This window comes from Ammodytes marinus, assembly GCF_949987685.1.
Source record: "Ammodytes marinus genome assembly, chromosome: 13".
Lineage (NCBI taxonomy): Eukaryota > Metazoa > Chordata > Actinopteri > Uranoscopiformes > Ammodytidae > Ammodytes > Ammodytes marinus.
Genome location: NC_137217.1, coordinates 19,525,698 through 19,541,446, shown reverse-complemented (window position 1 = coordinate 19,541,446; position 15,749 = coordinate 19,525,698). Strand labels below are relative to the sequence as shown.

At 40.0% G+C, this 15,749-nt stretch overlaps 1 protein-coding gene across 1 annotated transcript; it reads right to left on the bottom strand.

The window, feature by feature from the left end:
- Nucleotides 1–11: 11 nt before the first annotated feature.
- pip5k1ab (phosphatidylinositol-4-phosphate 5-kinase, type I, alpha, b) lies at nt 12–15,360 on the bottom strand. Its single transcript, XM_080040002.1, has 16 exons — nt 15,291–15,360; nt 10,968–11,002; nt 7,810–7,902; nt 7,480–7,610; nt 7,259–7,376; nt 6,499–6,651; nt 6,031–6,330; nt 4,698–4,933; nt 4,489–4,572; nt 4,316–4,364; nt 4,067–4,151; nt 3,791–3,961; nt 3,560–3,692; nt 3,398–3,460; nt 3,146–3,245; nt 12–3,014 (listed from the first exon to the last, which is right to left on the bottom strand). The coding sequence occupies exons 1-16, from the start codon at nt 15,334–15,336 to the stop codon at nt 3,012–3,014; spliced, it is 1,800 nt and encodes a 599-aa protein (XP_079896128.1). The 5' UTR covers nt 15,337–15,360; the 3' UTR covers nt 12–3,011.
- Between the last annotated feature and the right edge of the window lie 389 nt (nt 15,361–15,749).

Sequence of the window (15,749 nt, the reverse complement as noted above, 5' to 3'; positions counted from 1 at the left end):
TGGCAGGAAGGACAGGCAGCACATATTGCATGAAAAGGCATTTCCGTGACACATATGTACATATCCACATTTTATACATAGTACAAATATAGTAATTGAAGCGTATAGATGACCAGCAACGTTGTCTTGTGTAAGCCGTGTGAAACATTCATGTAGAAAAAGCCGGGAGATTAACGACCTAGAATCATTATGGAGAGTATCTATCGCCTATCACAATCTAAACAAGAAATAGTCCCCCTTCATAGAAAACGTGCTATAAAGTTTCAGACATCCTTCAGTCAGTATACGTACAATCATCTATGGTACATAATACAACTTTGATAATTTCAGCCTGCAGCAATCCCATCAATAATAAATATACTTCTCGGAGCTATAAGATTGTGGTTCATATTGCATTACTTCAAATATAGTGTAGTGTTTACAATGAATGTGCCGCTTTTTAAGCACCAAAGGTTGCGCCAGGGTGTAGTACATACTGTGACAGAACTGGTCTGTATCCAGCAATTACACAGTAGCACCCATTCAAAAAAAAAGTTACAACAAAACATCAAAATTGCAAGTGTCACAAAACTAAATCTGGAGTTCTCTAATGAGGAGAGTTCTTGGGACTGTTTTCTTTGGTGGCTATACTCAAATCTCAACTAGCTAACAAGGACTTTAAACTTATCCGTTTGAAATAATCAATATTTTACATTTCAGAATTCCAGGATTAATATCAAGTACAAGATCCCGGCTAAAGAGAAAATGGTTAATAATAGGTTCAAAGAGCTACAAGTGTAGTACATTTAATTTCACAGGAATGTGATGTTAAATCTTGAAATGCCTTGGGCCATGATGTAAACTATTTTTTTGTTAAATAAAAAATAAATATTTACAGGGTGTAATTCAGATACAGCTGATTTAGCAAAAAAAAAAAAACATCCAGTTTAAGAATAGAAAAAAACACAGGCCAACCCAGTGTTATTACCATACACAACATGAGTCAAAGCATTTTTTTCCAGGAGTGTCTAATTTCATCTTCATGTTAACTACTGGATTCTGAACAGCTCTCTGCTCTTTTCTTTGGTGCTGTCTTTGACAGTCTTAAATCCTCAACCGTGCATTATTATAGTTTTTCTTCTTTCCATACAACTTACATTTCCCCATTCTCCCTCTCTGCTGCATGGACCGAATGTGCCTGCCAAATGTAAACCCTATTCCATTAAATGACTTGTCAGGATTTAGATTTCTGAATCAGAAATATCTCTCTGCCAGTCACCTCAGTAGCTTGTTTAGTGCCCTTAACAATCAGATAAATGCAAAACATTGTTTAAAAAAGTATAATATTCATGAAAAGCTCATTAAAGCTGAGTAAGACTGGATATGAAAAAAAAAGAATACAAATATTAGTTATACACCTGGTTAGTAAAGTTGGTCCAAGAGTGGATGAGGGCAAGTGTCATTTCTGTAACCAGCAGAAATAAAGAGACAATCCTTACTGTCTAAAAGGATTAGCTTAGCTGATGAACCACAGTGGCCCAACCCTCGACATACACATAACCAAAAGGGATTGTACTAGTGTTTGCAGTCAAATGTGAAATTAGTTTAAACCCTGACAAATTATGGTTTGTTTGTTCCAGGAATACAAATGGCAGTTTGATGACTTCAGCTGTAGTGATAAGGCAGGTTTTTTTCTCTGTATGAGTACAACCCTAACCTGTACAAAATGTCAGTTATACACACGTCAGGTAATTGACAAACATATACAAGGCAAAGACATGACAGACAGGTGACAGTAGCTTGAAATGATTTCTATTCTATTAATTGAATAGCACGACTTCATTCAACCTCTTACGGCCAGCAAAGCTTTTCACCGTCTTGTCTTTCTGTATTCACTCATACTTCAGCACCTATGGTCACATCAGAGGGGGACATTTTTCAGGGTTGTACAAATGTGGTCTGCCGTATTAATAAGACACCTTCTATGTAAAGAAAAACATTGTAATGAACATTTAGCAGCGGCTAGATCTAGTTGGACCTTTGCAGCACGACCATGGCTTCCAGCAGAATAACTTAGAACAAAACGTGAAATAAGACGACGTACAGGTCTGCTTTCAACCCATTCCTCAACTTTTTCATAATCACACAAATACTGTATATCAACAATTAGTAAGAATAAGAAAATAAATGCATACATGATTGCAGCGGCAACAGCAGCAAGATGTGTTGTAACAAAGAACCACTGATAGCTCAGAGTGCTCATGAGGAGTGCCAAGGAGATGATGGATGTGCGTTAACGGGAACAGGAGTGTCAAATTCAATATTGAAAATTGTAATCCACTGATGGACTGCACCAACACACAGGAGAAAAATGTTCACTCCTTCAAATGCAGACGATGCCCCTTCATGTGCTTTTTATTGTTAGTGTTCTTGCTGAACTTGTCTGTGCGATTTCACATGGCTTCATGCGGTGAAAAGTGGACACGACGGCTGATTCGGTGGGTAATTTGACTGTCTTCACCATCCACTGGTGACTGGGGCATGGGCATTTTCTTTTAACTTTTTTTAAATTCATTTTTTACAATATACAGATCATTTTTTTGTTTATTATGCATCGCAGCCACCTTCATGTAGTAGACAAGAAGGAAATGTTTTGTTTTAAGTAGTGCTGCGAGAGCTACTAAAGAGCCTCAAATTCAGGGCCATAAGCTGTTTTTCCAGGTGTATATCAAAGACAATCAGGCTTCGGGACATGAGGGTCAGGAGTCACACAAAGACAGTGTTGATTGTTGGGAAAGCCTAAAGCCTACCACACACACACCATCTTCTTCCCAGCTTGCTTTCTTCATTGTCACAACCTGCGCTGCACCTCGCTGCTTCATCCAGCGATCCCTGTATGGGTGACCCAGCAACCGAGGTGCAGCGGAGGGTCCATGTAGGATGGCAGACTTTCACTCATTAAGTCCTTATTTTCCACGCGACTCACCTCGCCCAGAAACATCATCGCCTTTCAGTGGCACCGTGTCTGTTTCTTACTGTGAAGATATAACGATACTAAGATTATGAGGAGAGCAATGCACAAGTAAAAGTGAATACTTCCACAATACAATTATAAATTGTCTTCAATTACAGATTCAATGACAGTTTCATCGATTTTCTGACTTACAAAACAAATGTTGGTTTCAGGGATGATGTCCGAGAGCGAAACTACATCTTCATTTCCAGAAAGGTTGCCGGAATTATCTAAAGCTCCTTCTGCCTCAAAACTGGAACGGAAAAGAGACAAATCAATGATTATAATTTATATATATAAAAATATATATAAAAAATATAATTTACATATATAGAAATATATATAAAAAAATATTTTACAGTCTGATGAAGTAACAATTTTAGGACCCATCACAGTTTTTCATACCTGTGAGAAGAACTCTGGTCAATATCCGTGTTGGCTGATTTGTGCACTTCCACCCCTACAGACCTACGGAGGGGAGTCAAGAGTAAAGACAATTAAAATGGATTGTGAAAGTGAGATAGAAGATTAAAATGTTATGTATCATTTTTCTGGGTGATGTTTAACCGTAGTGGGGGAGAGGTGGAGGCGACTCCTGTGCTGCCCAGTGATGATGTGGACAGGTTGGCGTCATAGTCAGCAGGGTTGTCTACCAGTGGAGGGGTCCTCGGAACAAGATCGGGTCTGCCCAACTGCACGCCTGAGAACAAAGAATCATTAAGAAACCAGAATATCCAATCGAAGCACTTTATTGAGGGAAAGGTTGTTTAGTGAAACAGGTCTACGTATTGTTCTTACCGCTGTCTGCCTCTGAGTCAGTACTTTTATAGTGGCTGTGGTAGACCAGTCTGGATTCACCGGCTGACTGTCCTGTTGCGTGGGAAACCTGGGTGGCACCTCCCAGTGTGGGGGCCCTTCTGAGACCCCCCTGGCCTCCCCCCCGACTCTTCTTAGATGGTGATGGTTTTACTGAAGATGGAGGACATCAAAGTGGAAATTATCAATAAGCGCTCCTATATTTCTAAGCTGTCAATGTATCAGACTATTCACAAAAGCCCACATTGGCATACTTACATGGAATTTTTCTGAACACTGTGTTGCACATGAATCGCAGGAAACGCTCTGCATAGAAACCAGGTCTGTGAACTGAAACCGTGTCCTAAAGTAGAAAAAAACGAACGAAAGACCAAGCCATTACAAGCTGACAGTTACTTGAGCACTCAAGTCTATGTGCGATCATAACTGTCCTTCAAACAGCGTTATTTGATTCTTAACCATTTTTTGTATTTAGCTTTATGGAACATTGAGTGTGTAGGCTCTTACCCCATCATGCACCAGTGCCTTCCAGGAGTGTTCCAACTTCTTAATAAACCTAAACAATCATACATCATTAAACAACTTACTGCAAGTTCTATAAATGGGTAATGAAGATGGGAGGCTTGCTCATGAGTTAAGAATGAGTGTTTTTACGAGGAAGTGACTTGGCTGACACTGACCTATAGGACTGGAGAATATCAATGATGCCAATGTAGATGAGCAGCCTCTCTCCTTTATTATTACGAGATGGAATACCACCCATGCTGAAAAGATGAGGCCAGGGTTAGAACAGATCATTTCAATGTCACATCGCAGTCACAGATTTGGAACGACAAGCAAACACTAGTTTCAAATTCAGCTCTGATTGTAGTCAGCAATTAAGACTCACTGGTCTTCAGAATCCAAGGCTCCCTTCCCTCGAGCCTCTCCCTGGATGGACTCCATGGCTGTACAGTACAGACTTCTCTGGGCTTGTGGCCTGCGCTGATCTGGGGTCACCGCTCCATCCGACCCCCCGCTGTCCCCCGAGTTTCCCCCACCACGCTCCCGCTCTCGACTGGCCTGGTCCATGTTGTGGATGCCCATAAGCAAACTGTAATCCATGATCTTGAAACTCTGCAAGAGCTACGTCAAAACATAAAACAAGGCAATAAATAAGTTGACTTTTAAAATGACAAAATTCACATTCACAATACAGAAATGTGGATTAGGCATGTTGAATTTGAAACTATTTGACAGTGCCATATCAATATAGGCTGGTAGGACATTTTTAATACGTTAGAGAATTTGATAAAATAAAGATGATAAAACTGCACACAAGCTGCACCAACGACCAATCAGACAGCAACACTTTGTTTACATAATGGCACAATGACTAAAATAACAAGTCGAGACAGAGCTGTCATTCTCATTGAGATATGGTTATTACTTGAGTGGTGATAAATCCATTGTTGGTCATTGTAATGTAAAACTAAGGATGCACAAGAAGCAAAGTGACCAGAAAGCAACCACAAATTACACAAATAGTCTCAGATACAAAAATAAGTTTTGATGGAATAAATCATTTGTAGCCTCTGTCATATAAGTTGTTTTAATTTCCCCAAGTCTGATAAACAAGACATAGAGGCAGCCTGTGTTTACTGCATGAATGCCACCAAGCTCTTCAAGCATTTGAAAAAGGTATCATTCCTTTGTAAACAAAACAAATGTAAGTAAACAAAGTATTAGCTTGCAGTGTCATGCAAGTTTAATCATCTCTTGACCGTTTATGATCCTTTAGCGGTGGGTCCAAATAATAAGCAAGAAACAACTCTGTCTAACAACACTTACTAAATGCCAACAACAGAAACTGAAAATATAGACAAAACAAATCTCTGATATCATTGGTGAAAGCAGAGTTAGGCGTGTTTATTTTTAACTATAACCTAAAAAGTCCAATTCATAAAATCATGATCTAAAATGTATTTCACATCTTTACATTTGTTGTGATGTCAAGTTTAGAAAGTAATTTTTTATTCACATCTATTTGGCAGAAAATACAGTATCTTTTACGCGAGGCAACATTGCTAATGTAATCTACTGGTGTATCATCTGAGCTGGTTTAAAAATGTAAATACACTTGCATATTGTAAAAAGGCACACCAATGTGTCCTTTAATTCCATGTGGTCTGAAATGGCTTGGATAAAAAGGTGTGAAAAACAAGTGTCTCTCTGCGACTCACCAAGCAGTCCCTCTGGATTGTCTTGCACAGGGCATTGAAGTTGTCCGCTTCCAGCAGCAGGCCGTCAGGCAGGTCCTGGATAAAGTCCAGGTCTTTGTGAATGGGAACGGCCTTTTCCCTTTCCTTGGCGGAAGCTCGTCTCTTATAGGTGGAGCCCTTGAGGTCGTATTTGAGATGCATGGGGATGATCCGAGGCAGAAGATTGTTCATCACTACAATACGGATATTCTTGCCCCCTGCTTGAACGCAATACAGTCCATAGAACTTGGGCAGCAGGGTGCGCTTGTTTTGGTTTATATTCTGAAAGGGAGGATGAATACGGAAACAGATTAGATATCTGACATGCTTAAATGATTAGGGCTCCCACTCAATTAAGCCTCCTTCTCTCCTGGTAATTATAGCTACAGCAATATGAATCCCTCCCACTGATCACACTCACACTTTCTGATATACACTTGTCATGCTCACCATAAAATATCCAGGCAGGAGTTTCTGGAGGAACTCTGCCTCTTTGTGTTGGACAGTCTTGATGATGAACTCGTCATCGCTGGAGACATAGAAGAGAGATCCGCTGGCTCCGGGGTTAGACAGCTCGATCAGGGACTCGTTACACAGAGAATACTTCAAGAGGAAAAACATTCTGCATTAGTCTCTCTTTTAAAACAGAGTAAACATGTTTTAACATCCTCAACTCTAATGAGAGGTTGTTAACTGGGGCAGTCAGAACACCTCGGGGTGGCAGGGGGTCCTGTGAAGGTTGTTAAATAAAGTTAACGTGAAAGTTTTTTAATAAATGCATAAAATACGTATTCTGGTGCCACCTGAAGACCATTTAGTAGAAACATACATAGGGCTCTGGCCCGCCCATATCAGATAGAACCAATTGAAACGTAGCTCAGGATTTCTTGACATAATTAATGAGCATCAATGGAGAGTGTCCAGATCAACTGGCGCAGCAAATTTAATTTGCCAGCGCCTAGCGGCAGGTCAGAATTTCCAGGCTAGAAAGAACCCCAAATGCAAGAAAAATCTAAGTCCAAGTACTTGGATAAAGGCTTCACTCAGACCTGTGATGGCAGAGATCCTTGACCAAGGAGCATAAATGTATGGCCAGGTGTTTGGTGAAGGCCTTAAATCTTTCAAAATACTGAGAAACTTTCTCAAAAGAAGCAATAACAAGAGCAATTCCTATAAGCATGGCAGTGCATACTGGTGTTTGAGTACTGACCAGGTAGTCATCTGGCCGGATTCCAAAGAGTTCTCTGAAGTAACGAAAGGCAATCGGAGCGTAGGTCTTAAAGCGAAAGTCGCTGTAGTGATGAGCAGGAGTCAGATTACTGCCTTCACTGAAAATACATGAGACACAGAACAGCCATTGAACCACAATGTGAAATCAAAAAACCACAAACTCACTGTATACATATTGCACTAAAGACTTCTGTTACCAACCCGGGGAAGAAGATGCTTTCAACCACCACAAAGTCCTGCATGAGAACATCTCTTTCTGCCTTTTGGCTCAAGCTGCCAACTGTGTGAGTGATGCCCAACTGGATGGCGCCTTTTAGGGCAGATGATGTGGTCTAGAGGGGTCACAGAGGAAAAGATAGTAAGCACACTGGTAACAAACAATATTTTACCTATGTGTGTAATCTGCCGTATCACTCTCTATTCTTGGGCGCCTTGTGAGAGGAATTACCAAACTAATTTTAGAACATAAACACCTTTTCCAAAGAAACACCCCACTGGTGGTCACTGAAACCGCCTCCGACCAATTCTAACCTTTTTATAGGTGGTCTCTCCTGTGGTGGTCTCCACACCCCGGTGTCCTATGGTCTTCTTCATACTCTGAGTGGTGCCCGAAGAGCCAGGCATCTGAGAAAAGGGGGCAGAGAGAAATGCTTGTATGCTTTGTAGGGGTATGAATCTCTTGCCACCTCACGATTCGATTCGGATTCAGAGGCCAACGATTCGATTCAAAATCGATTCTCATTTTTTACGTAAATACCTATGTGTGATATTAAAAAATATATTTATATACACATCTGAGTTTGCTACTCAGAGTTTGCACTTCCTACTTTTGTGATGATCATTAAATACAATCAACAGATGAATTACCTTCTCTAAGATTCAGTTTAATTTTCTTTCTACTCTTGTGAACCCCTCAATTGGTCTCTCGAGGATAAATAAAAGTTAAATGAAATGAAATGAAAAATGTTTCTATAGGATTTCTATTCTATTATTTTCTATGTCATTTCAACACATTGTGCAAAAAGTATGGCTTGGAATTCAGCTCTCATACAAAAACGTAAACAGACACAAAGCCAGTGCAGGTCATATGGGTTTGCTGCTCTCTGTCCTTTTGTCGCCACTTTTAACAACTCGCACTTGTGTGGTGTGCATGCGCAGTGGCGCAGGAAATACTAATATTAAATACTCTCTCTCTATATATATATATATATATATATATATATATATATATATATATATATATATATATATATATAGGGGAGAACGTGGTAATCTGAGCCACTTTTTACATTTGCTCCCCTCTAAGCGAGCTAAAATGATTTATCACTCAAATTTACACATTTCCCATTCATTCAGGATGTTTCCTAGAAATGGGCATTAGCAGAATTTTTTCAAGACAAAGGGCAGTGGAAATATGATTGTTTTAAAAAAAGTTGTCATGTAGCTCACTTTACCCCAGCTGTGGGGTAAACTGATCCACTTCCTTTTTCCACTCTGAAACTACCATAACAACACATATTGTAACAGTAAGAATCCTGAAAGCTAGCCACACATTCCAGAACTAATGTCGGACTAGTAAAAGAATGATGGGGTTTGGTCAATTAAGCAAAGCAAATTTTCTAAACACTTGAAAGTAACTCTGAAACAAAATCAAATACAACATATTATAATTCAAATGGTTTTAATAAGATTCAAATGAAAGATAGAACCAGTTAGATTAGAACACAGTCTGGGGGTCAGAACACAGGACCCTAATGCCTCGTTTCCACCGAGTAGAGCGGGTCGGATCGGAGCGGTTCGGTCCGGGTAGTTTGGCTTTTCATTTGCCAAAAGTTGGGTAGGGTACGGTTTAAGCGCACCTAACCGCTCTGAGCCGCTCCAAATCTCAGTACTCCTCCGTAGGGGTACTAGCCGCCTGAAAGGGTGCCAAAAAGGCGGAGCTACACACTGCCGTCATTTGATTGGTCGAAAGAATCATTTCCGCCATGTGTAGTCATCTCAGCAAGAGTGAAGAGAGTTTTGGCGAAAATGTGAGCGCGGCTCTGTTTATTGTGTGGTGTTTTTCCTCGTCATTAAATGAATCAGTTGGCTACACTGTGTCCCACTGCTACGATGTCACGTAGCTGCCGCAGCCAGCGCTGTTCGCTCACTGTCTCTTATCAGTTGCACCGAGCCGTCTCTGTGCTCACAACACGGGGGGAATAAATAAAAAAGCGGCTGGTTTGACCAAGCAAAAACAAGAGACCGCTGGCTTGACCACAGTTGTTCCACAGCCCGATAGTTTGACCCACATTCTGGCGGCGGCTATCGCAGTCCAGCCTAAACCCCGCCCTACCAGTAAGGGTAGGGTCGGCGGTGGAAACAACACCGAGATTCTTAAAAGTGAGCTGTCGCGCTCTGAGCCGCTCCGATCTGACCCGCTCTACTCGGTGGAAACGAGGCATTAGAGCCAGATAGTGTCTGGGGGTCAAAGCATAGGAAAATCAGAACCAGCGAGAACAGCCTTGGACTCAGAACACAGGAGAAGACCCAACTGGATTATAACATCAGCCTGTCATACTCTACAACTAGGCCTACTCTACATTCCAGCCCTGAAGGTTACAGGGAAAGATGAGAAGGTGCTCTTTCCGTGTGGTTGCCCCAGGTCGTCTTCCTGGTGTATTTCCTTGGCATGATGGCTTTTCTACAATGTGTATGACATTTAAATAAAACATATGTCATGTAATATTACATTAAAATATGTTTAAGACTAAACTTAACTTGTGCCTCATGGTGGGGGAAAGTGAGACAGTGGCTCACTTTCCCCCACAGCATTTGGCTCACTTTCCCCCACCACCACAATTTGAGAAAAAACTACCTCTCTTAGCATTTCAGGCTAATCTTCAGTTATCAGCATCACATGGTTTCATATGTTGATAGTTCATCAACACGTATGATAGAAGTTTTTCTACGTGAAAAAAACATGCTTACCACAGCACCATGAGGTCCTCTCTTTCATGGCCATGGGGAAATGAGAGGGGCTTGAAAACATATATGACCACAAATGTTTTACGTTGCCTAGATACAGGGGGTGGCTCACATTACCCGATGCCTCAGATTCCCCCGTTCTCCCCTATATATATATATATTTTTTTTTTAAATAAATCGATTATTAACTTTTATGAATCGATTCGGAATCATTCGAGAGAGAATCGCGATTAATCGGAAAATCGATTATTTTTCCCACCCCTAATGCTTTGTGGAGACAAAAAGCTAGCTGTATTTAGGGTATTATTGGGTAAACATCGTCACATGACAACCATGGCATCTCAGCCTGCATTTGACTGACAGCGAGGGTCAACTTGTGTGGCGCAAAAAAGCAATGTCAGTTGTCCTGACTATTCATATGTTAGCGATACCTTAATGCTTACTGTATTAAGTAATTGCAGTTAAATTAGAAGAAAAAAAAGAAAAAAGGTTTTGTTCTTAGTCTTGCCTTTTGGTCAATATTATTCAACAAGTACTCCATCCCAACAAAGACTCTTATATTAATTTGATATCCTTAAGACTTTCAATGGCAGGATTTTCTCCCTTTACCTGTTCTTCCCTCCTCATGATTACTGGTTCAAAATGTACACTGTGTTAAGCTTTGCATGATGAAGGTGTTTAATGTTTTATCAATTGATTATGACAATTTCTCACATCCTTACCTCTTGAGGGGCCATTTTTCGGATCCCACTGGTCCCTTAAGACATAAAACAACAAGTTAAATTGGGATTAATGACGTGAGGAAGACACTGACTCTTGAGAACTTATTGGGGAAAACACTGCTTCTCAGCTTCTGACTCAACTCCATGTTATCAATGTTTATGCCAACCTATGTAGTCTCATTGTAAATGTGATGCTTAAAATTATTTTACAGACCTTGAGTTGGCAGCGTTTAACATGGAAGAATTTGATAATGACAGTTTAAGAAACCCTCTGCTGGTTAATTGGCAGGGCTATTTCCAGCACTAGCTGATGACTATGAGGCCAATGAGGAGTCCATGACTAAATGTGGCCACAGTTACAGACTGCTGGCCCCGATATACCAGCTCTATGTGAACTGGAACTACTTCTCCCCTGAGTCTGCTGCTCCACATATATCAGGTCCCTGCGCATGTGTGTAGGGACCACTTACAGCCTACTTTGTGTCTCACAGTAACTTTGCTTTTATCATAAAGCTTCATTTCAAAATGCCAACCTTATGATTTCATTCAGCAACATCAACTGATCATCACAGGAATATGATATTGTAGGTAAGGTAAATACATGCTTAAGGTCCGAGTCAGTCATGCAAAGACATGACTGTGTGTAAAATTAACTGGCATGCCAACCAATGTAAAAAAGTAATACATGAACCCAGACACATGGGTCTACCCTCTTGATAACAGAAACAGCAAACAGTAGTTATAAATACTACCCATGAGTTCCTGTCCTTACGTAAACTTGCTGTTTAAACTTACTCTCTCGCCCACTCTGCAGGCACCTCTAGCCTGTAACCAATGGCAACACCTACTTCAATGCTGCAGTGCCTCGGGTCAATATACACACAAAAGGATATTAGTAAGATGATACACCTGTAGTAACAATCCTGTATGTGAAAACTCGTCTACGCCTAGCAGTTTCAATCTAGGCGATGCACAGTAATTGGACACTTCAACCCAAGTAAGCTAGGAGTGTTAATATTCAATTTCAGGCAGAATCACAGTATGCCATGCATCTCTCCTCAGTTAACAGGGACACACGGCAATCCACCGGAGAAACAATGAGCATCATTCTGCCCACATTCTCTCTAATTTTGTAAAAAACACACCATACCATCACTACTCATGCAGTTTCTGCTCACACACACAGAAACACTCACACACACACACACCCATGCGAGTACCTCGCTGAAACGCTCTCCTCCAGAACTGAGTCCTAATATCTGTGGAGCAGAATATGGTCAACCTTAACACCTAAACCTAGCGAATCTGAGCTACACCAAACTAGGGGTGGGAATCTCTTGGCACCTAACGATTCGATTCCGATTCAGAGGTCAACGATTCGATTCAAAATCGATTTTCAATGCAAAACATTTTTTATGTACATACCCATGTGTGAATTTCAAAAATATATTTATATGCACATCTGAGTTTGCTACTCGGAGTTTGCTAATCACTTCCTACTTTTGTGATGATCATTAAAGACAATCAACAGATGAATTGCCTTCTCTAATATTGTATTAAGAGAAAAGCTTTTCTTGTCACAAATATGACTTTCTATGAACAGTGCAATAATCAATGCAGCTTGCATTTCAACACAATATGGAAGTATGTAAAAACTAAACCGATTCAGTTTTATTTGATTTTTAATCTCGTAAATCATGTTTCTATAGGATTTATATTCTATTATCTATTATTTTCTATGTCATTTCAACACATTGTACAAAAAGTATGGCTTGGAATTCAGCTCTCATACAAAAACGTAAACAGAGATAAAGCCGGTGCAGGTCATGGGTTTGCTGCTCTCAGCCCTTTTGAAGCCACTTTGGAAACAACTCGCACATGTGTGGTGTGCATGCGCAATGGCGCAGGAAGTATTAGTATTTACAAAAAAAATAATAATAATTATAAAAAATAAAAAAATAAAAAATCGATTATTAACTTTTCTGAATCGATTCAGAATCGTCCGAGAGAGAATCGATATTAATCGGAAAATTGATTTTTTTTTCTCCCACCCCTACACCAAACACATTTAAAGCATTACACGCACAAGGGAATATCTTTCATACTGTATATGCTAATTAAACCTGCAGTGTGTAGAATTTTGGGTCTTATTTCCTAGCAGATTTTGTAGAAAGTAATTATAATATCCATAAGTACATTTAATTTAGTGCATAATAGCTGAAAAAAAAATTTGAATAATTTTTTTCCCCTTAGAAAGGGTCTCATATATGTCCATATTTCTGCATATTTTGGACCAAGGCCTAGTGCCGCCATCTTGAAAGTGTCATAGTTGGAATGTCATCAGGTGCATTGTTTAAAATTTTGAATTGTTCTTGTCCTTGAAGGCCACTGTAGCTTCTGTTATTATTCGAAAGAGGTGGGGTTACCCAGGGAGTGGTGCATTCTAGAACTTTCTAGAACTTTCTTGATGTCATATTACACACTGCACCTTTAAATTATTATTCGATACATCAATAATTCAATAAAAAAATTAACAAGCAACTTATTTGATAATCAACAGATCATTTAGGTAATTTTTGAGCAAAAATTCCAAATATTGTCTGGTTCCAGCCTCTCAAATTTAAGAATTAGCTTTCTTTTACCATATATGGTAAGCAATATCTTTGACGTTTAGAGAAAATAAGAAATTTGACACCCAGGGCTCTGGATAATATGAATGGGCATTCTTTGTACTATTTATTTTCTGAGATTTAACTGACAGCATTGTTCACTCAATTGTTAAATAATATGCCATGTTAATTAATGATGAAAATAAACAGTAGCTGCAGTCTTCATTTAATAACATTGCATTTTTTCTCCTAAGCCAGCCTAGAACTGGATACTATCACACAGTGCAGGAGATTTAGGGAGAGGAATTGTCCAAACCAACTCAACCCAATTACTTAAAAATTACTTAAGCTTGTCATAGACGGGCCTTACGACAATAGGCAAACCATCTGTTCCTCCCTGTTTACTAAACAACGCCCTGCAACGTTGTTCACATGTAGCCCGCAGCCTGCACAAGGCAATAATATGGGACACACACACTCCCCTAACTTCATTTTCTGCCTGTAAAAAAACTCCCATACATACAGTGGGTTCTCGAACCAAAAAGGAGACAAGGGCCAGTACGGTTACCACCACATTATGTTACTGTCACTCACAGTGTGAGTCTTTGTGTGTTTACAGAATGCTGTATCTTGTAATTGTACAGTCTGGGGCTCTCAGGCTATGCGGGAGCCACTATTTTTATTCACTATTTCAGATTGGGTAGATACTAAATGGGAAGAGCAACTCCTTTGCACACAGGCCAACTAATGAGTGACGCACAATGTAAATGGATTAGAGATGCAAAAGTGGCCATCATCTGTCCTGACTCAGAAAACAAGAAACCTCTGAAACTCAAACTGCACACAGCCCATCTCTGTGGTCACTGAAAACAGAGAAAGACCAGCCCATGAGGGATTCACAGTGTACAGATATGAAACTTAACATTTTATCAGCTGACCAGGGACAGCAAAAAGAACTAAGCTTGTTCAATAACTTCATAATCACGTGAAGCCTGTGTCATATTGAACGATCAAAATACTGTATACATTTTTGGTTTATACATAAAATCAATTACGGAACTTTGAAGAGTAACTGGTGGGGGCTAATGGGTGTAAAGTGAATTTGCTTGCTAACTAACACAAACCTGGAACAGCAGACAAACAGAGGAAGAGGGTGTAACAAGCGTGGAAGCGTAATAAGCAGGTATAACGGACTAGTTTATAAGACCAATTTGAAACAGCAGCCACTTAGCGCGTCCCATTCATTTTATTATGTATTTATTACAAACAGTAGAGCGATTTTTAGCTAAAACCACAATATCCTCTAGCAACCAGAGCACTCTTTTAGCATGAAGACCGTATAACGGTAACGAAATAACCGGCTTAATAAAGCAAGACGGGGGGGAAAGCACTCGAGCCAACGTGGTTCCAGGAATTATTTATTTACGTGTTATTAACCCCAATAGATACCATGAAATAAAACCCGTAGCCTTACTAACTAAAGCTCCGTGTGCTAAAACACATTCACCATCTAAGCTTTATCTAAACAAGCTAGCCATTGCTGGTTTATTTGTTAGGGTTGAAAGCCTCGATGCTAACGAGCTAACTGTGCTAAGCGGGACTATACGCCACAGTCAACGAGTTACATCATCTCCATCGACCCAAAATGTTCCACCGTTCCGTTTGAATGTTCGTCTTAAGGCAACAAAGGGGGAAAGGTTAAGCAACAATATACCTGTCGGGGCTGTTGATCCCGAGTCTGCTATTCCAGCAGTCGCCATTACGATTTGACTGTTCACATCACAGACACAGCAGAGCCGACAGTTTTGGACTGATGCTCGTGTCGTAGTGGCACCTCGGCGCCCCCAGCGGTCACGCGAGGAACAATTTCAGTTTTGTGTGGTAGGTTTAGACGTTTTCTATTGTTATTTTTTATATCTATTTTAATATATAATTTGCAAAGTGATATCTTTAAATAAATACGTATAGTGATAGGGGGGGGGGGGGCAATTAGAACTACATTTATTAAAAATAAAAACTACCCAAGAGAATTTAAAACTCAAATTAAAAGCATGCAGTAGGCTACACATACCAACAAGTGTTGTACTTAACCAAATAGTGCAATACTGTCCCAACTTAATGTCATTGATATACAGTAAGTGAGTCAACTATAACAGGGTACACCAGAATAATA

Bases quoted from the DNA above. Each gene is read 5' to 3' on its own strand.
- pip5k1ab (XM_080040002.1), bottom strand. From the start codon at position 15,336: ATGGCGACTGCTGGAATAGCAGACTCGGGATCAACAGCCCCGACAG. The intron at 6,331-6,498 runs GTGAGCATGACA...CCTCCCTTTCAG, and splicing joins TCCTGCCTGGATATTTTATG to AATATAAACCAAAACAAGCG. The intron at 3,461-3,559 runs GTTAAACATCAC...TCCCCTCCGTAG, and splicing joins TCCACCTCTCCCCCACTACG to GTCTGTAGGGGTGGAAGTGC.